The sequence below is a fragment of the Acartia tonsa genome, chromosome 2 (assembly GCF_053477335.1).
Source record: "Acartia tonsa isolate MP-2025a chromosome 2, ASM5347733v1, whole genome shotgun sequence".
In the NCBI taxonomy this organism is placed as follows: Eukaryota; Metazoa; Arthropoda; class Copepoda; order Calanoida; family Acartiidae; genus Acartia; species Acartia tonsa.
In genome coordinates, this window is record NC_137261.1 from 50,296,720 (window position 1) to 50,317,938 (window position 21,219).

Here is a 21,219-nt window from a genome sequence, read left to right on the forward strand (position 1 = left end):
TAACGAATCATTTATTATTTGAATGGATATGATAACTAAGGCATTAACGACCGATTGTCCGGCCATCTGACATAATAATAAATACAAAAATGTAAGCACAGTAAAAATAAACGCAATGTCTTTGCAATTGCTTTAGTTAATGTTAAAAAAAACTATATAGTTTACTTTTCTGATATTTGTTGTTACTCTACTTTTGGATATAGTTATCCTCGTTTTATTTACAATTATAATAAAAGGTGGGCTCTTGAAATGGAGAGAGAGATTTCATCTTTATTTTTTGCTGCAAATGATTCAGCTAAATGTCAAGATTTATATTAATCAAGGCATAGAGCTCAGTGTAAAAAGTAGGCGGCGCGTAATGTCACCATGCTAAGCTTTTGACCAGGGATCGCCAGTCGCATTAAAGCCGCTAACAAATTCACCGATCTTATAAAAGTTATTTCAAAGTTTTATTTTGGTACATATGTACATCTGCAAAAGGGTTAAGATATCCAATTTTTGCAAATATTTTTGCGCAATTTTAATGCTGCCAAATGGCAGCTCCTGTGCTGAAGCAAACCGGTTAGTTTGCAGCTGGCGAACCCTGTTCATATAAATATTTGATTTAATCAGTATTGTGGGGGCACTTGAATAAAATGTTTAATGTATTTAACTTTGTAATGCTTTATAATTAAATAATTCATCTGGCCTTCAATGACAAAATTTTACTAATTCAAAAGAAAATATGAATTTAATTGGACAATTCATGAGAAAAAAGAACGATAGGGACTAATCTTTTAATAGTTATTTAACACATTGTAATATAGAAAGCTTTCCACGGATATTAAAATAAAAACTTTATGATTAAAATCAGCTTTAGTGCCTCGAGGGTCTTTTCAATATGGTTGATCTGTCATAGAATTCTATCAAAGTTATGGAGTGGGTACTTACACTTCTATAAATAAATCTTAAAAAAATTATCTATGAAATCAGCATAAAGTACGTTTTCTTAAATTAATTTTGACATATGCTTTGTACTATAACTGCATTTTTATATTTTTATATGCATATAATGTTTGATAATTATCTTATATCATATGACAGCTTTATGGCTAGGTTTTTTTTGAGGACAGAAATGATAGTTAAAAAGGCTATTAAATTGTATTAAGCTTTACCCAGTTTATATTTTACTTTTTTTGTAGCAAAGCTACCTTTTAACCCGAATTTAAATTGTGCTTTGGATCGGAACCGGTTCTTAGCATCGTATTACAGACAATAAAAATACAAATCCTAAAATTAAAACCAGTTTTGTTAGCATAGATTTAATTTTTCATTTCAATATCTGCAGAAAGCGATGCGATATGATGCGATGTATAACTTTTATCTCTTGATAAAATAATATTTTTTGGTGCTTGAAAATACAAATAGAAAAGATTGTTCGTAATAACAATTAAACCCTTTGTCCTTTACCTGTATCCCTTTGCTAACCAGAGAGAGAGAGGGGACAATGGAAAGTTTATCACATCCCCAAAGTTTTTAAATAACGCTTTTTTATACGTTAGCTTTAAATACACCAATTTATTGGCAATTATCCTATCCCTTTACCCCTTGCTAACACACTCGCATATATTTTATCTGATATTTATAATTACAACTCTGCCAGTGCATAATCTAGGAATCTAAAATGACCATTGGAATTACGTGCTAAGAGTTAAAATGGTTTAATTGAAATAATTGTCTAGGTAACTGCGCCCTGCATATTAAAATTATTATCAGCATAAAAAGCATTTAATCTGTTCTCACTTCCTGCTTCTATTAATTTGATTTAACAATGCATTTTAGAAATAATAAACATGAGAGGGATAGAGAGAGGGATAGAGAGAGAGAAAGAGAAGGAGAGAGAGAGAGAGAGAGAGAGAGAGAGAGAGAGAGAGAGAGAGAGAGAGAGAAAGAGAGATAGAGGGAAAGACAGAGAGAGGAGAAAAAGAGAGAAAGAAAGAGAGAGAGAGAGAGAGAGAGAGAGAGAGAGAGAGAGAGAGAGATATTAAAGAGAATTCAATGATAATTTTATAAGGAAACTACATATAAGATTAATTACTTAATTAGGAACTAAATACACCTCTATAAATCTTTAAAATATACTGCAATTTTAACAAATTATCATATTTTTCTTTCCTTCTTCCTTTAAAATTTTTTTTTCTTTTAAGACTTCTCTAGTCTTTTTCCCCTTCTTTAGATTTCAATTAGTGGTTGTAACGACCCTAAACTGAATCAACCAACCAATCAAAATACAATAAAAGTCCCCAAAGTTGTTAAGCTAACGAATAAGAAAACGTATTAGAAAACTTTAGGGACTAGTGTAATAAACAGACCAATGTCCCCTTCCCCCCTGTTATTCCTTTCCTTCTTTTCTCTACTTTTTTTCTCTCTCTTTCAGGCTTTTTCTCCTTTTTCAATCTGATTTCAATTAATCCCACAAGGAAATAGATATAAATTCATGAGGGAGGAAATATAAATCTTATCGCAATAAATTATGAGAAACACAGTATTAAGATTAAAACAAGGAAAAATATATTCATAGGTTTTGTAGAAGAAATCTAAAGCTAACAACATTTCGAGGTTAATCAACAGTAAACTGTAAGAGAAGAGTAGTAATCATTATATAAAAGTATAAGGTTGTCTGTCTGTTTGTTAGTAATAAGACGAGAAAAACTGCGTGGATACGGTGACAGTCAGATCTCCGGAAAGTGACAGACAAACCATAAACCTTTAAAAGCTTTGATACTTTTGTATATTACTTGGAATTGTGCGATATAGACAACGATAAAGCTTAGTTTAGACTCAAGTTTTTAACAAAATAAAAGTTACAATGAATAGAAACTTCAACCGTTTTATATGAAAACAAGAAGGCCAGCATAATAAGTAGTCAATAATCATCAATTTTAATACATTTTCCATTATAGCTTCGAAACCGATTAATATCCGCCAGATTAGAACCGGTTTTCAGCCAGGCTGAAAAATAATGTGTAACATCGTAATTTTCTACAAACATTAAAATAAAAGTTATAAAATTAATACCAGTTTTGTAAGCCCGGGCCTTCGGTCCCTAAAGGGCTTACAAAACTTCTTTTAATCTTTTAATTTTTCATTTTAATATCCGCAGAAACTTTCTATAATAAGATGCCATAAATAACTATTATGTAATTATTGACAGTGTTTAAAGATTTCCTTTTAGAAAGCTATAAGGTGTGAAAACATAAAGAAAAGCTTTTAGTTTTAATGCTTAACAATTTTCAAGAAAAATCTAGAATTGTCTTAAATGGTATTAATGGGCTTGAATGAAAACAATGAAAAATGCAAAAAAATACAAGGACGATTTTAATCCATAAGTTAGGCAGCTACAATGAGCTGACAAATGAACACTAACTGTTATATACTAAGATGGCTTGTTAGTCAAGCTACAAAGTAAAATTAAGAGGTTGATTGAGGAGAATTGCCGCGACATTAGAAGGAAAGAAGTTGTGATTAATTCTGGTCATAAAAGTGTATTTGGGACTAGAGAGGGTGGAGAGGATGTAGTAAAATAGAAAGAAAACGCTTTAGTGACGCACATACTGACATAGCCTAATATAAGAACAGCTGCGCTGCGTAAAAAATGATTTAGAAATACTATTAAACTGCACAAAAGGCGACAACTTGCCAACAATTTTAGGATATTTGCAAACTTTTTTTTAGTAGCAAAGTTACTCTACAAGTAACTCCTGTATATATGTCAGTCCACTACCAAGTTGCTTTGTAGTGCAGAATATTGACGTATTTTTAAAAAGAAAGGCTATAGAAGTAAACAGAAAATAAACAAACAAAGCTTATTAACTTGTGTTGTTAAAATAAAAGACCAGAGGTGGATTCTTGTGTTCTAGTTGAAACGTTGCTTTATAGTTTTTACGCTAGCATTGAATATTGAACATTAATCATCCTTGTTTTAATCCTTTTATATAAATTTCAGGGAAGAAAAGGATACTGGCAAAAAATACATCTTTATTTACTTCTACCACCCCTCCCCCACAAACTCTTTTTTAAAGAAAGAATATATCTTATAACAAATGGGGGAAGATAGGATTATCTTCAAATGTAATATCCTTGATCCCTGATAAATTTGCATATCTTTGTTTCGGTGCCCAAAACATTTTCACAAGAAAAGCTAAAATATAAATATTTGACAATGAATTGTATTTCGGGTTTTCTTTTTTTTTCAGCGCGAATTATTTTTCTGAAAGGTTTAGGTTCCCTAATTAAATTACTTTTAATACGTCTGTGCGTCAAATGTCGTATGTTATTGTTTACAGCTGGATCAATTTAATAATTTTTTTAGGGAAGCTCAGCCTTAGTCCTCGATAGTTTATGTTGGGATGGAGAATATACGTAGATATTAGTACAGGGGGAAAATTGTAGTCAACTTTGGTTGCTATTCCCAGGTTATTTATTAGTCAGTTCGTTCATCCAGAAGGAGGGAAAGAAATGTTGTAGAGGGGGTGTAAGATGGGAAATTTTATTTTAGCTTGCTGAGTGAAAATTTGAAGTAGAATACAAGTAATAATACGATATTTTTTTGGTCATTAATTTATAATTTTACGATTAATGTACAAGCATATCCTTGTTTTTAATGATAGACAACTAATTATCTTACCATCTTTCCATCCAAAATAAGTTTAGTCTGAAGGTAAACAAGTTTTTATTTGCTTAATAATTGAAAATTTTTAAATGATTTTCAAAAGCAGACATATATTTTTTTAGAATATGGCGTTAACTTTTAGATTATAAAAAACAAGGACTAATACGACCATCAGTAATGTATTATACAGCGTCTTAGCGACATTTTATTTAATAAGAATGAATTTATCATTACTGGGATCTTACACCAAATATGTAATCAAGTTAAACTTGATGAACAAACTTACCAATAGATTAGGTCAATGTTAGCAACCTAAATTGACGATAATGTTACTCTGTCATAATACCCACGTATATTCTACATCAATTTGAATAAGCTACCATAATAAATAGACAAAATCTAAGTAGCACAGCTACTTTGTAACTATCGCTATCTCCGTCCTTCCGTCCAATCAACTATAACACCTTACCTGTACTGGCGGAGCTTGGGAGGCGGCTACAGCCTTTTGTTTGACCGGATCCGGCGGCGGTGGATCCAACGTTTTTAACTTGATGCCGAAGTTTGGACTCTTCCGCTCGTACTTGAAACTGTTACTACGGTACACGGCGTTGTCTCTGAAATAGAAATATTTTTGAAATATAGTAGTTATTCAACACATCGTATTATAGACAGCGAGTCGTGGATATTGAAATGAAGGCTCAGGCAAAAAAACTGTTATTAATCTTATGACTTTTATTTTAGTTTTAGTGAAAAATTGTCTGTAATTCGATGCTATACATGATTTTTCAGTATAGCTGAGAACCGGTTCTAATTCACCGGATAAAAGAAGGTTCCGAAAATAATTGATTGGTTCAAAATAATTGGATATTAATATCCTTGTTAAATTAACAAAATCCAAATCAATACACAATACCAAAAAACGCTTTCTCTCTACTTTTCATTAATCTCTCCTTTCAAAAAAGTAATCTTTTTCAACAAAACCAAAAGTCAATCTTTTTCTCGATAAACAAGGAGGATTGTGTTAACTTGCTGCGAAGTTCTCAATAATTGACTTGACATTATATTGGTGTTCAAAGTTTTACAAACACGATCTCTCATTCGTCGGCTTTAAGATTAAATCTTGATAGTTTGATTCAAACAAGCATTAATGTTTTATCTCAATAAATAGTAATTTTTTATATCATATTCGTTTATTGTTCTTTCATTTAGGATCTTTTGAAATTATAAACTAATGTTAAAACATTTCAAATAAATAATGTTGATGCTGCCACCTACTTGCAGAACCAGACATTAGCCAAGACAAAATCAATGGAAAGATGGTTTAAGGGGAGATAAGAAAAGTAAAACTTTACATAAAGCTTTTCAGACATTAAGACAAACTAGGTTGAATTGAGGAGTAGCATTACGACTCTAAAAAACTAGATTATTAATTGTTTCCTAATACCTCACGCTTCCTAATAAGTTACGGTAATCCTCCCTCTAAACTATATTAACCCTCCCCCAACACTAAATCAATCCTCCCCCCAAAAAAACTATTTTGACAGAAGAAAAAGATTAATTGAAAATTTGTGATTGATTAACTTAAAGAGAGGTGAGTAATAGCACAGTGATCAGAGACAGATATTCATAGATTTTTATCAATTTAAATCATGTAATGTTTGTTCAAAGAGGAAGTGCCTAATACTAATAAAGAAAATGCAAAGCTAATAGTTCTGTGGTCAAAAGACATTAAAATTCCTTTGAATGATGGGAAATTTGATTTGATAATATTATCTGCAAAAATTAAAATCAGTATGGCATGGCTTTTTTACCAGGGAGTAAGGGAGGGGACAATGGGCAGTTAATTCAATTTTATAGTTGTGACCCTTTAAGGTTGAAAACCCAGATATTTCCAGATAAAACAAGTATTTGCAATATAGCAACCTTTAGTGGAAATTTTTGACTTTTTGAATTGTTTTTAATTCGAAATGCACCATCCTTAAACTGATGCTTTACTACAAGCCTTTGATTCTAGAGATCAAAACCTTTGTTTACAATTCATTTCCATAATTGTTATTATTTAAACTTCGGAAAATTAAGGAAACATACCATTTTACTTTTAAAACATCTTTTACCCAAATTTTTTTATTGTATTTATTAAAAAGCTTAGACATGAAAAAGCCTTTAAATAATTATATTACAAAACTTACTAAAACAATTACCTTCCTACAGAACTTTTAACTCAAGTTATTTCATTTAACGAAATAAAAATGAGATACCTTGCGTCCAAATTTCATACTACATAAATAAAATAGATGAGAACATAAGTACATCTTAATTTTAAAGATCTTAAGGTTTAAGTAACATATCTTAGGATAACTGGTAGCTGCGCTCCTAGCATCCAGGACAGAAAAATAAAATAACACCATCTTGAGATTTTAATGATAAACAAACCTTAAACAACTCAGGACTTCGTGAATTTTCCCTAAAATTTTGAAATTAATCGGATCATTAATTACAGAAATATTAAGCTAAAGACAAAAAACTTTTGCCTTTACATTAAATTAATAAGAAACATCTAACATATCTAAAGTAACGAAAAGAGCTAACCGTTACGGACGTACAAATGTGCGGGACCTAATTATAGGAAGGCTTTGCTCATAATAACTAATAATCTTAATATAATTCCTTTCTACAACGCACTAATCGGAATGAATTAACATTAAACAAGAATTAGATCTAAAAAATGTAATGATTCAATTTACAAAATAATTTTCAAAATCAAAATATTCTGTCTGCTTGTTATTGTTTATCTTTCTGTTGACGCGCTAGTTTGCCGCGAGATTATGCATGATTTTGCGTGACGTCATTCATAATTGGTCCCCAAGATTGGTTAGAAACTGCTAAATTCTTGCATGTTCCCTTTAAGCCAGTCCCCAAAGTCAGAGACTCCTAACAATTGAATATTCGATCCATTGTCCCCTCCCTTACTCCCTGCTTTTTTACAGTTAATTATGTTCAATAATGTAATCTGAGAAAATCACGATTCTCCCAAATAGTATCTTACGGACAAACGGACGGTCATTTCGAATTATAACACAGTTTCGCTACTAAAAAGCAGGCTAACAAAATATGATTAAAATTCATGAATTAATGTCCCCATCTCTGGTTTACTTGGCCGAAAGTTAAGCCTCTTTTTATCCACACCTTTAATTGGACTAAGAAACAGAAATATTTGTCTATGGCGCCCAATATAATTCATTATCTATGGTTTAAATCTTCATAGCCACAGCCACAAATGAGGTTTAAAACCTAACCCTATAAAAAAAAATATTAAAGTAAGTCAAAAGCCCATTTACAATTTTATTTTGATTTTAAACCCTGACTTGTTAAACTAACTTTTTATTTAGTATTTTTGGCATTGAAACTATAAACAAAAATATAAAACTTTTCATTATTCAAGTTCAATTGAAATAGGCGAATAATTTGTGTAATAGGCTACAATTTCTACGTTTTATGGCATCTATTGGTAGTTTCTTACACTAGCTAACACCTCTATTTTCAGCCCAAACTTTTTAGAACAAATTCTTTTTAGTGAAGATTAGACGTAAAAATATATTGATTGATACCTTATTAGAAATTGTCTGTTAAACTTTCGTGCTGGTATTATAACAACATCGGTTAATTGCCATAATATGATTGAAAATGAAATTACATTGTAGTATTTTTAAATATATGTAATTTTTATTCTTATTAAAAGCCAATTAGTCGACTGTTATAAAATGATTTTCACTTATTCGTTGGGTTAATAACTAAGGGGACTTTTATTGAATTTGATTGGTTGGTTCATTTAGTTGACTGTCCAAACGTTTTAACCACTAATTCTTTTCTTCAGAATGGGTAATTTTGTGTATCAATATTTGGGATGTACATAAATTTAGCGGCCATTGTCTTATCCCTTTTGATTTGTGGCAAGTTATGGAGATTTCATTAGAATGTACATTGTCGACATAAGCCAAAACTTGTCAACAAAATATTTCCATGTCTAACAGGATCATTAGGAGTGAACTTATTGGAAACTAATTAAGATTTGCTATTGTTCAAATTTTGTCTTTGTTTCAAAATGAAAACTTTTTATGAGCTTTCTTTCTTTTAGGGATCTAAAGGTAAAATACAATGAGCGATAAATTGATGATACACGAATTATCCCTTTAGTAAATTACAATTAGTGGTTGAAATGTTTGGACACTGTGCATTCGTCGCCTGGAATTGAATTATCTAACACACAAGCATATTAAAACACAAAATTGGAGACAGTAAAAATATCTATATTACAAATAAGAATGGTTTTAGTTTGAAGCAAAAGATTTTGAAAGCGGGTAGTATGATAGCACAATGATTTCAAAGGTGCTTTGACTTTTGTGTCAGAACCTAAATTGGGACATAGTGCATTTCATTACCCTAGGTTAGGTAACTTCATTTTACTTTTCAATAAAATCTAAAATGCAGCGGTTTTTGAGAAAATTAGATTTGAAAATTTCAAGTTTAATTTTTATCCCCTAGGAGTTATCGCATAATCATGACAAGAAAAGCAAAGATTATTTATTTAAAATTTAAAACAACTTTCCTTTTATAAAGTTCTTCATAAAACCACTCCTGAAGGGACTTAATTAATGGCCATTTTTATCAATTGCTTTGCTAAGGTCACGGAAATTCAGCCTTAAATAAATCATATATAGAGAGGTTTTATGAAAGACTTTATAAAAGCAAAGTTGTTCAAAATTTTAAATAAAAAATCTTTGCTTTTCTTGTCATGATTATGCAGTAAATCCTAGGGGATGAAAATTGAACTTGAAATTTTCAAATCTAATTTTCTCAAAATCCGCTGCATTTTAGATTTTAATGAATAGTGAAATAAAGTTACCAAACCTAGGGTAATGAAATGCACTATGTCCCAATTTAGGTTCTGACACAAAAGTCAAAGCACCTTCGAAATCATTGTGATAGGGTTATACCTTTAAGTGAAATTTACTATTTGTATTTGGTTGGTTTTAGGCTATTTTTCAATCCATTCTAAAGAAGATAGCATAAGAGGCAACGGCCAAAGAATATATGTTTTGTAATTTGTTTTGAATTGAAACAAATGCTTATAATTAATTCCATACTAAAGAAACTATAAAATATTCACTTCTTATATAAATATAATTTATTGTTTGATTGTAATCTAAGGGTGGATGCTGGTTTGTGTCATTTTAAATAAAATCTTCTCACATGTACAATGTACATCCTACAATTGCAATAAAAAAACATTTTTAATTCTAGGTTGCACAGAATAAAAAGTTTTAAAACTTTTTCGTACGACCAGCCGCTATTTTAAGTTATGAAATTAAGTAAAGGCCCTAAAATATTAGTATACATTTTGATGAATTATATTTTATAATTTGCTTATGCAAAAGTAATAGTATAACAGCTGAACCGATACGTATAGCTTCTCATAGGTCCTGGGAAGGTTTATAACTATTTTGAGGGAGGTGTATCACCACACTCCAAAGAGAAATCACTCCTAGGATAAATCATTTAAGAAATAGAATTGAAAGTAGTTTTCATTCCCCCCTACCCCCATCCTCAAGTGCCCATAGGAATTGTCCCAAATATTTAAAACATTTGACACTTTTAATTGAACATGAGAACTCAAGAACTAAGATACATTGATTCAAAAATGTTTTTCAAAGAAAAGTTCAAAAGCAGAATTTTGCACAAAATAATAATAAGCATTTATTAAACATTACACCATCCCCGCATTCCTGAATAATCCGTGTCATAAGCTGTAAATAAGTGGACAAATCCATTAAGAAGAAAATCTTTAGATTAACTTCATTCAAATATAAACTTCCTAGTACATATTAGCTATACAATCCAGAGAGGGAGGGGGCATTGGACTGTTTATTACACTAGTCCACAAAGTCTTATAATAACGTTTTCTTATTCGTTATCTTAAAAACCTGGGAGACTTTTATTGAATTTTGATTGGTTGGTTAATTTACTTGAGTGTCCAAACGTTTTAACCACTAATTAAAATCTACAGAGGGGGGTAATTTTGTGTATCATCATTAGGAATGTACAATGTACATCAATTTATCGGCAATTGTCTTATCCCTTTAATCCGTGTAATTTAACAATTTAACTAATTTTAAAATGGCATAATTTTACAAACATAGCTACTTTAATAAGTTCTTAATACATATAAAATAAAAAATAGTTTTAAATCAGAATCTAAATTAGAATACTGCAACGATTAGGTAAAATCTAGAAAGCAAATAAAAACTAACTGAATAGCCATTACAACAAATGATTTCCATCCATTTCAAACAAGTTAGAGCCTACATCTTTACAAGTGATTTGCTCATGTTACAACGACCATCTACCCCCCCCCCCCTACCATTTTATTGATAACTTCAAAACTTTTCCAATTAAATTGGATATTTGAATTAAGAATCAACTAATTTTGATGACCTTACTGATATGATCAAAATTAAAATCTTTTGGTACCCTGTAAAGATTTGTGCTGACATTATGTCAACACATTCAGAGATTTACAGGGATAGGACAACGGTTGATAAATTTATGTATATCCCTAATGATGATACACAAAATTACCACTTCTGTAGATTACAATTAGTGGTTGAAGCGTTTAGACACTCAACTTAATGAACCAACAATTAAAAATTCTTTAAGGTTGTTGAGCCAACCACGTTTTTATCAGACTTTCGGGACTAGTGTATTGAACAGCCCAATGTCCCCTCCCTCCCTGAAACATATCAGTGTTGTTATAAAAGCATTTTTATGTATGACTTTACTTCCATTCATATACTAAATTATTATTTTTAACTTGGCATCGTAAGGGGTAAGACAATGAATTTCCCCTCCCAATTTTTAAATAAAATACTAACTATAACAGTTTTAATCTAAAACAATATTGACGTTATAAAACAATGAACTTATAAGTCAGCACAATAACTGCACATCCAACAGGGAATTCGTAACTGACCAAGTCAAAAATGTAAAACTTTGTATAAATAATTAATTGTCAGAAATTAATTGCCATGCCTTCTAGCAATATTACAACAACAACATAGTGTTAACATGGAGCAGGAGACCATTTTAATCAATTTAAATCATTTAATGCTTATGCGATTCCTAACTTCCTGTAAAAGTCTTAGAATCTGGTTAAACATGGACACATTTGTTGACTTTTAATTTCCATGGTTTACATATTTAAAAAAATTATTTCTGGACTTTTTTTACCTAAAATTAAAGTTGACATTATTACCAAGAAAACCTTGTTTACAATATTATGTTATTATGATATGTCTTATGTTGATATAACAACAGCAGAAAGCCTATGAAAATTACTCATAAAAGGGATTGAAAATAGGATTAGGTTCACAAACTAGTATTTAACACTGATACATGATTAAAATTGATTAAAATTACTGATTATTTATCCTTATTCCTGGAGCTCCAAGCCTGGTCCAACTAGGTAAATATTTCAACTTTTAATTATATATTTACTGTAAAAAACTTACAACCTAACTTCCTTGTCCAATTATTAAAATTGCCAAAAACTCAAAAGTTTAAATTAACATAAAACAAGGATAATCATGATTGTAACTAGCACAACAAATTTAGGAAAGCTTTTATTATTTACAATTAAATGATACGATAGGTTATGACATTGTTTTATTCTTAAAGAGTTGGACAATGAATGCTTTTAAAGCTCCCCTTCAAAATCTAAAATGAAATTCTGTGCTTTGTACATTAAATAATTGAATTGTCTCTTCTCTATGATTGTAAGTGATTATAAAATTGGAAGTACGGACAATCCCTAATTATAAGGTATTTGCACTTCTAAGAAGGCTTTTAACAAGTATCAACGTACAAAAATCTAAAAAAGTTAACTACATATTTTTGTGTATATCCTATGTAAACTTTTCTTCTCTTAACCTTGTAAATTTTAATATTTAACGCTAGTTCTTATGTTTATTTATGTTTACATTATATGCTAATTTATAGGTGAATTAAAAATCAAATTAAAATCAAGTGCCTAATAGCAATAGGACAATGGACGATAATTTAATCTTATTCTTCGTGCTTTTTTGTAAACTTTGCCTGTGGTATTAGGTAAATCATAATATAATTTCTATTTGTTTTTCCTTTGTTGTAAAGGTAACTTTTAAAACAGATTTTTGGAGAGAGAGAAAAAACGAGATTTTTTATAGTGCTTTGGGAAAAAAAAGTGAAAAAAAAATTTCATCAAAATTTTAGAATTTGATGTGTTAAACTGTTCAACAGTCGTGAACACTTTAGACAATTTTAATTTTTAAAATGAAAGGCCTGTTAATCAGAGACGGGAATCGAAACTCTGGAAAATAAATTGTTTTAGAACATTTATGATGTGAAATATATTCCCAATAAAAGTAAGAAAGGGAGCTATAGCAAAAAAGCAAAAACATTTCATGCTCTAAACTAACTAAAATGTAAAATTTATGTATATAAATAGGTTACTAAAAAAGTTATCCTAGCTACTGGAAAATTAAAAATTTGTTCAGTGTTTGTTGATTTTTAAAACGATTAAAACTTTTCAAACTAAGTAAAAAAACTATAATTATAGTTCTAAAACTTTAGTCTGTCTAAAAATGTAATTAACTGGATTTCAATACTTTTTATAAAACTTTCAATATTCAATTTTGGAGTACAATGAATTATCAACAACATGGAATGTTTAAATTGATACTTTGAATAGGATATATTTGATAAAGAGGAGGGGGGATAGGCTTATATAATATGTGTAAGGCTTAAGATCAAGTAACATTCTAGCAATACAACACAAAATATTAAAAATAATAACTAGCAATATTAAAAAAAAAATAACTATTTTCATAATCTACCTTAACAACCCTGTGTCAAATTTAAGATGTTATGTATGGCAACTTGCTTATCAGAAGCTTTGTATATTAAGAATCTTATGTAAAATTTATGCTATTATGTCTGGCAACTGTATTATAAGAAGCTTCCAATAATCGTGTTAAAAATTTAAGCTGTTATGTGTGGCAACCCTATTTATAAAAGCTTTGAATAATCTTGAGTCAAATTTATGCTATTATGTATGGCAACCCTATGCTCAAAAGCTTTGAATAATCCTGTGTCAAATTTATGCTGTTATGTATGGCAACCCTATGCTCAGAAGCTTTGAATAATCTTGTGTCAAATTTATGCTGTTATGTATGGCAACCCTATGCTCAGAAGCTTTGAATAATCTTGTGTCAAATTGAGGAACCTGAATCTCATTGATTTCTATTGTTAGGATATCTACAGAAGGACAATCAATAGATAGATAAATATCAGGAAGAGAGGGAGGGTACATTAAACTATATATTACAAGGATCCAAGGGAGAAACAAAATCTCCTAATCGCTGGCTAAAAACTGGGTTCTTTAATTAGTTCTTGATTAGATTTTCAAATATTTTCCAATGTAATTGTAAAATCTACAGAATGAGTAATTTATTTTTCATTATTGTGAGTATACATAAATTTCTTGTCCATTGGCAGTGTCTTATCCCTTAAGATCCCTGATAATTATAGACATATGATAGGTAAATGTAATGAAAATCTTATCTGCAAATCTTCTGATAATCAAAGAAATTAATGTTTCTAGTATTTTTTAAAGATTCAAATAAATACAACTTTTTTTAAATCTAAAGGAAGATTCGAAATATAAAGTAGATTTGCCTGTAAAATGCGAATTTGTGCCAATTACATATTATGCATATAAAAATAATTTTTAATTGTACAAAATGTATCCTTATGATAATTAGCAGGCAATGACAAGCCCAAAAAGTCAGCAAAGAATGTAAATCGATATATTATTACATGGATGTTGCACAAGATTTTCATGTATTCTGATAATGTAATATTCGCAGATGGCTAAAAGAACGATACTCCCCATCCACCTCTTTTATCCCATTCCCTCTACTTAATAGTGGGTGAACAAATTCACCAATAAATGAGGTAAATATTAGCAAGCTAAATTTACGAAAATTTACCTCTGTAAAAATATCCACGTATATCCTATATTCATTAGAATGTCTTATTAACTAAAGGGATTAGGAAATGATATTTTATAATTTTAATCAATTTAAATAATGTGATCATAATTTGTCCTACAGCATTAAAAGGGTTAAAAATATTTTTTTATTATTTACGGAACTTTTGATTTAAGGACTTTTATTAGACCTATGTAAATAGTTTTGTTCCCCAGGGCTTCGAATCTAATTAATATCCGCTGGATTAGAACCGGTTCTCAGCCATACTGAAAAATCATGAATAGCATCTTGTTACAGACAATGTTTCACAAATATTAAAATAAAAATCATAAAAAAAAGAATACCAGTTTAGTTTGTCTGGGCCTTTGACCTATAGAGACTAATAATACTGGTTTTAATCTTATAATTTCTTATTTTAATATCCGCAAAAAGCTGTTTATAATAAAAAAACTATAAATAACTCTTCTTTTGATGAATTATTCCTGTGTATGTTAACAAGTAATAATTGTATGCGACTACAATTAGTGGAAGCTAATGTGAGAGAAAACAAGGATGACAACATCCATAAAAGCGAAGCACTGAAACGGTAGGACAAACGGACATTAATACTTGTACAGTGTCAGAACTGAATAATCACAATATAAATGTATAAGAGTCAAAGCAAAATTGTGAGTAAATTTGTTGAAAAACTGCTTGATTCAGGATAATGTTTATGGACATACTAACATTTTTAGGACTTGATTATAGAGTTGCTTTGTACGGACGTACGGACGGACCGACCCTAATTATAGAAAAGCTTCGCTTTTAAAAAGACTAATTCTTAGTTTGTTTAAGTCACGCAATTTTAACTCTAAACTCAAATAAAGGGATTTTTAATTTTGCGATATAAAGATGTAAATATGTATTTATGCTAAAGTTGAAACGACTATGGTTTTAAGGGTATCCTCCACCCAGGGATAAGACAGTAATACATTGATTTAAAACCCCATTGATGATAAAAAAAATCCTTCTATAGATTAAATTAAATTAAAGTTTTGACACTACTATTTTGAACAAACAAAGAATTGATTTAAGAACCCAAAGTTTATAAGCCAACTAATGAGAGATAATGTTTATAAATATGTGAGAAACAGTATAATATACAGTCCATTGTCCTATCCCTTAGGAGCGAATTAAAATCCACCTATCCCTTGTATCCCTGGATAAAAGGGCGGGAGAGGGTCTAAAGAAGTGCGAACTGTATAGTCAACAAAACTGCACATTAAAGTAAGGTGTTTCTACAAATTTGCTAAATAAATCACAATAGCTATATTCATATCAGCAATTTATACATATTATCACTGTTTTGCCCTATCTTAATCCAGGAATAAAGTACAGCCAATAAGCGAAATGAATGTAAAATAATATTTGAGGGGAACAAAAAAAAGATGGTCTTTACTACGATGTGTCTCCCGCAAAAATAAGCTAATTACCGAATATCTTTTCTTCAAATTAATTTAATTGTTGGTTACAGCTTATCTAAATATAAATTCATAAAAAGAAACGATGTAAAAGTAAAAAAAATAGGATACATATTAAAGGATTCATCCGTATTTTAATGAGTTTAAGTGAAGTTTTATTATCTAGAGTATTTTTTTTTTTAAAACGAGGCAAAGTATTTTGCTGTTTTATAAAAATGTGTTGTGTCTAGGGAAACACCCAAAATATTCGCACGCCATCGCTAGTAGTAGAGAATGATGAGCAAAAAATGTTTCGCTAATCACTGTAAATAGTCAAGGTCTATCATGAGGCTTTAAATCAGGGATCCACAGCTAATCAGGCTTCGGCATAGCAGCTGGCTGCCTAAAATCTAGATATCTAAAATTAGAATAGGGATAAGACAATGGAGGATAAATTTATCCCTAACAACGATGAACCAAATTAACACTTCTGTAGATTAAAATTAGTGGTGAAAATTGCAAGTAAAAAACAACCAATATGGAGATTTTAAAAGGTATCCAAAGTTTTCAGCCAACCAAAGTTTAAGAGAGTGTTAACAGCGGTTTCCCTCAAAGTGTGTGTGTTTTGCTCCAAATATGGTTAGGTTATGCTTTAATTTTTTTCAAAAATAAGGGTAGAAGTTGAGAAGGTTTTGTGCTCGCAAGGCACTTTCAGGGAAGGCACCAAGTGAACCGAATACCTTTCCTATAATCCTGAAATCTATAGCACACAATGGGACTGATTTGACTTTGTAATAAATATTGGCAGTTTTGAGTATTTTGCATTACACTTCTATTTGCAAATCTGACAAGAAACAAAATTTGCAACCATATTCTTCTAGTCTATCTTAGACAAAGCTACAAATCAAAGAATAACACGAGGTATACCAAGGAGAGTGTACTTTTGGCTATATATCATACTGGTTCCCAAAGTTTTTTAATACGGTACTTTGGGGACTTGATTGTGTTGTACATCAGTTTATTGTATAAATTCTTACATCCCTAAAATTGTCTAGGTATTAAAAAAGGTTAAATAAGTTAAGGTTAGTTAAATTAAAATATTGATTTTTGATATTGCCTTTTGTGTGTATGTACTCAGGGAGGAAGAGGACATTGGGCTGTCTATTACACTAGTCCCCAAAGTTTTATAAATACGTTATCACTTTCGTTGGCTCAATAACTATGGGGTCTTTCATAGAATTTTGAATGGTTGATTATTTAAATTGAGTATCCAAACATTTCAACTACTAACTGTAATCTACAGGGGTACTATTGTGTATTATCACTTGGGATGTACAACACAAATTTATCAGCTATTGTCTTATCCCTTTAGATCCCTGATATGTGTCTTAATAATTAGGCAAGGACATTTACATACCACAAAACATGTCAAACATGCATGATGTACTTTCAAAACTTATATTTTTTTTACAACACTTATAATATATTATTCTGGAAAGGAATAGCATAAACTCTATGAAAAATCTTTTTAGAATTTATATTGACATATGTACAGCATTTTAAGTAGCGAAGCTACTCTATTCTAAATATCCATCCGTCTTTTTCTCCGTCCGTAAGACACAAAGTGATTTTCTCGGCTCATATTCAAGATACACATCCATGAGATCGGGCTGCTTTTAAGCAGCTTTTTAGCTGTTCTCATATTTTCACATATTTCCCCTTGTCTTTGGTGTTTTTATTTGGGTTTGGTGTGAATGATACCAAAAGAAACTATCAACTTCTAAAACAGCTAAAGATCTGAAGAAAAAATTTAAAATTCTTATGCTCATGTGTGTCTGTATCTTGCTAACCGCTGAACCGATCGGGTTCTCCTTAACAGGGTAGCACCTCATAGGTCCCGGGAAGGTTTATAACTATTTTTTTGTGGGGTGGGACACCCCCAACCCCCCAAAAAATGAAAAATACCCCCCCCCCCCCCAAAAAAAAAAATTACCACCCCCCAAAATATTTTTTAAAAATTTTTCTTTTAAAATCTAAAATAAGAAATTGGGTTATCAAATTCGACTCCCCCCTCCTCAAGTGCCCCTAGAGGCCTCTAGGGGGCGTAGCCGCTAGTATAATCATAATGTATGGGGTTATACTTGTAATCACGCTAACGATCAAGCAATTTATTTCTTTATTATTCTTTTTCTGCTTATCAATAGATTAAAGGAAATATGTATTACGTTGACTTGAAAATGAGATATGGGGCTTACATTCATACAAAACCGTAAAAATAATATTACAAAATTAATGGTCATATAGTCTTAGTATTACACTAGAGGGGAAAGGGGTTAAACTGTATGTCCCCATCCCATGGACCTTTTACCGACTCTCAATTGGGTCTTTGAAAATCAACCAATAGTGTCGGGAATATTAACACAGCCAAGTAGCAGAAAAAAATTGTTAACAGACGAAAAATGTCCTTAGAAAAATGGGAAGGTGGTTATCTTTGTAAACATCTTTACCATAGATCTGTTGTCAAAATCCAAATCAGTTTTGTTTTTCAAGCAGCGTCCCCTTTTCTATTTTTAGTATCTTACAGGTGTTTAATGTTGTTAAATGCTATTTTTAAGACGCCTTTAATTGTTTGGTTTTCAAAAACACTTTTGAGTCTAAAAATGTTCTCGTAACACTACTTTAATGACTTGGTTAATGGATTTAACTACCGACTTTGTCTGTATAAAAATATGTGGTAGATTAACTTACTCTACCAATGATTCCTCCCCCCCCCCCATTTTTTAAAATCAATTTAAAAGTTGATTATACGAGTTATTAGAGGTAAAATAAGTTGTGAGGGGATTCCTCTAACAATATAAAGAATTCAACCGAATATTTTGATGAAATAGGCCTATTTATTAGTATTTTCATCCCCCTTTATTATCAATAAAAAAGCACATTAGTTTTTTTTTATAATAGCAAATATAATTTTTTGAATGTATCAATAAATGAATTAACCATCAATTCGAGTGAAAAGTTTAAATATTAACAATTAATTAATTGAAATGATTTGTTTAAACATTGACCAATGAATTAAATAAGCGTATAGTGGCAGACAGACTAAATTTTCTAATATAAATTTTTGTGATATTAAACAACGAAAAAAGTTATTACATTCAATAAAAAAAATTGAAAATATTGACTAATATAATTAATCAGCGCAGTGTGACACATAACCTTTTCTGACCAACAGGTCATAATTTGCGCATAGTGACGGGAAGGTGTGAATTTTCTCACAGGGTTTAACAGGTTTCTCTCTTAAAAACTGCCCACCCTTACACTTGAGGGTGTTTTTTTACATACCTATGTTTATACAAAGCTAATAAATATAGATTTTTTCAAACAGAGAAGCTTTTTACACAAATGGATATGATATTACTTGGATCGTACACCAGATTTTCATGTTCTCTAATAAATATAAGCTTGCAGATGGCTAAAACAACCATACCCCCCATCCACTCATTTACCCCTGTCCCCTCCTCTCCTACGTAATGAACAAACTGACCAATGAATGAGTTACATGTTAGCAACCTAAGTTGACGACAATTTTTCCCTTGACATAATATCGACGCATATTCTACATCCATTTCTACTATAAAATCCTTAAAGTGAGCTCTATGGTTACTTGGTCTTGAAATATTACCCCATGTCAAGTTAATGGTTTTTACCTAGTATTGTAATAATGCGACATATAAGCATAATTGAATAGTAATGCCCAATGTTGCCCTTAATGACGTAGTAAATATCAGGCTTAAAAGACACTATTGTCTATCTATAATTGGTCATGACATAATGATGTCATTTAAAATTAAAGTTGAACGTCAACAAAAGCGCCTAAGTTTAGTAGGGATCTTTAAAAGAATAGTGAGACAGAAAAGACTTTAAATTAATCATTTCACCACTCCTTAAAAGCAAATTTTAAGTTTTTCAAATTATTTGATATTTTACTAGAACGTAAAAACACAAAAAGTTTTGTAATTTTTCCTCCCCTCTCGCCCACACACACGCACTATCTAAGTCCTATTGACCTCTTGACCAATTGACTAAAAATACCAGGGATTTCAAGGGATAAGACAATGGAGGATAATATGATAAAATAAACTACGCTTTGAAATTATCGGTGGAAAAGTTTGAAGACTGATAGTTTTTACTACCGTTTATACTACCAAAAGTTTAGCAAAAGTCCTAGAGGATCTAAAGGAATAAAACCATAGCCGATAAAGTTATGTACATTACCGATGATGATACACAAAATTACCCATTCTGTAAATTACAATTACTGGTTGAAACGTATGGACACTCAACTAAATAAATTAACTAATCAAAATTCAGTAAAAGTCACCAAGGTTGTTAAGCCAACAAATAAGAAAACAATATATAAAATTTTGGGGGCAAGTGTAATAAACAGTCCAATGTCCCCTCCCTCCTTGTGAATTTAGCAAAACAATCTTATCAGCTTACCAATTTTAAAACAAAACTGTGTAGGCTGTTACATTTTATGAAAAACAAATTTTAATATATCTTACAAATAAATATTTGATTAAGTTCAAAATCATTAAAACTTTGCTTAAATACTTATACTGATGATTTAATTTTAATAAAATCATTAGTTTTGATTGAATTGGAACAAGTACAAATAATAAAATGTTAATGATTTTTGTTCGTTTATTATACTTTGCTAAATATTAAGATAAAAATTGAAAAATGTAGCTCCTGTCCCGCGACTACGGTTGCGCCCCTAGCATCTAAGGGCTCTGTATTCAAAGGGATAAGCACGGGACAAAGGTTTTAATTCTACCTTTCATTTACCTATCCTTATATCCCTAAGCTGCAGGTAGCTATAATATGTTGTAACAACTAGAAAATTTAGATATCCTTATATTCCTGAGCTGCAAGTAGCCATAATATGCTGTAACAATTAGAGAATTTACCTATCCTTATATCCCTGAGCTGCAAGTACCATAATATGTTGTAACAACTAGAAAATTTAGATATCCTTATATCCCAG

General features: G+C 30.5%; 1 protein-coding gene across 1 annotated transcript in view; it reads right to left on the reverse strand.

The window, feature by feature from the left end:
* The window catches only part of LOC145312594 (uncharacterized), a 174,421-nt gene that overhangs the window by 76,335 nt on the left and 76,867 nt on the right, over positions 1-21,219 (reverse strand). Inside the window, exon 2 of the mRNA XM_080151850.1 lies at positions 5,121-5,265. Coding sequence (XP_080007976.1) covers positions 5,121-5,265 — 145 coding nt within the window. The remainder of the gene's footprint in view (positions 1-5,120; positions 5,266-21,219) is intronic.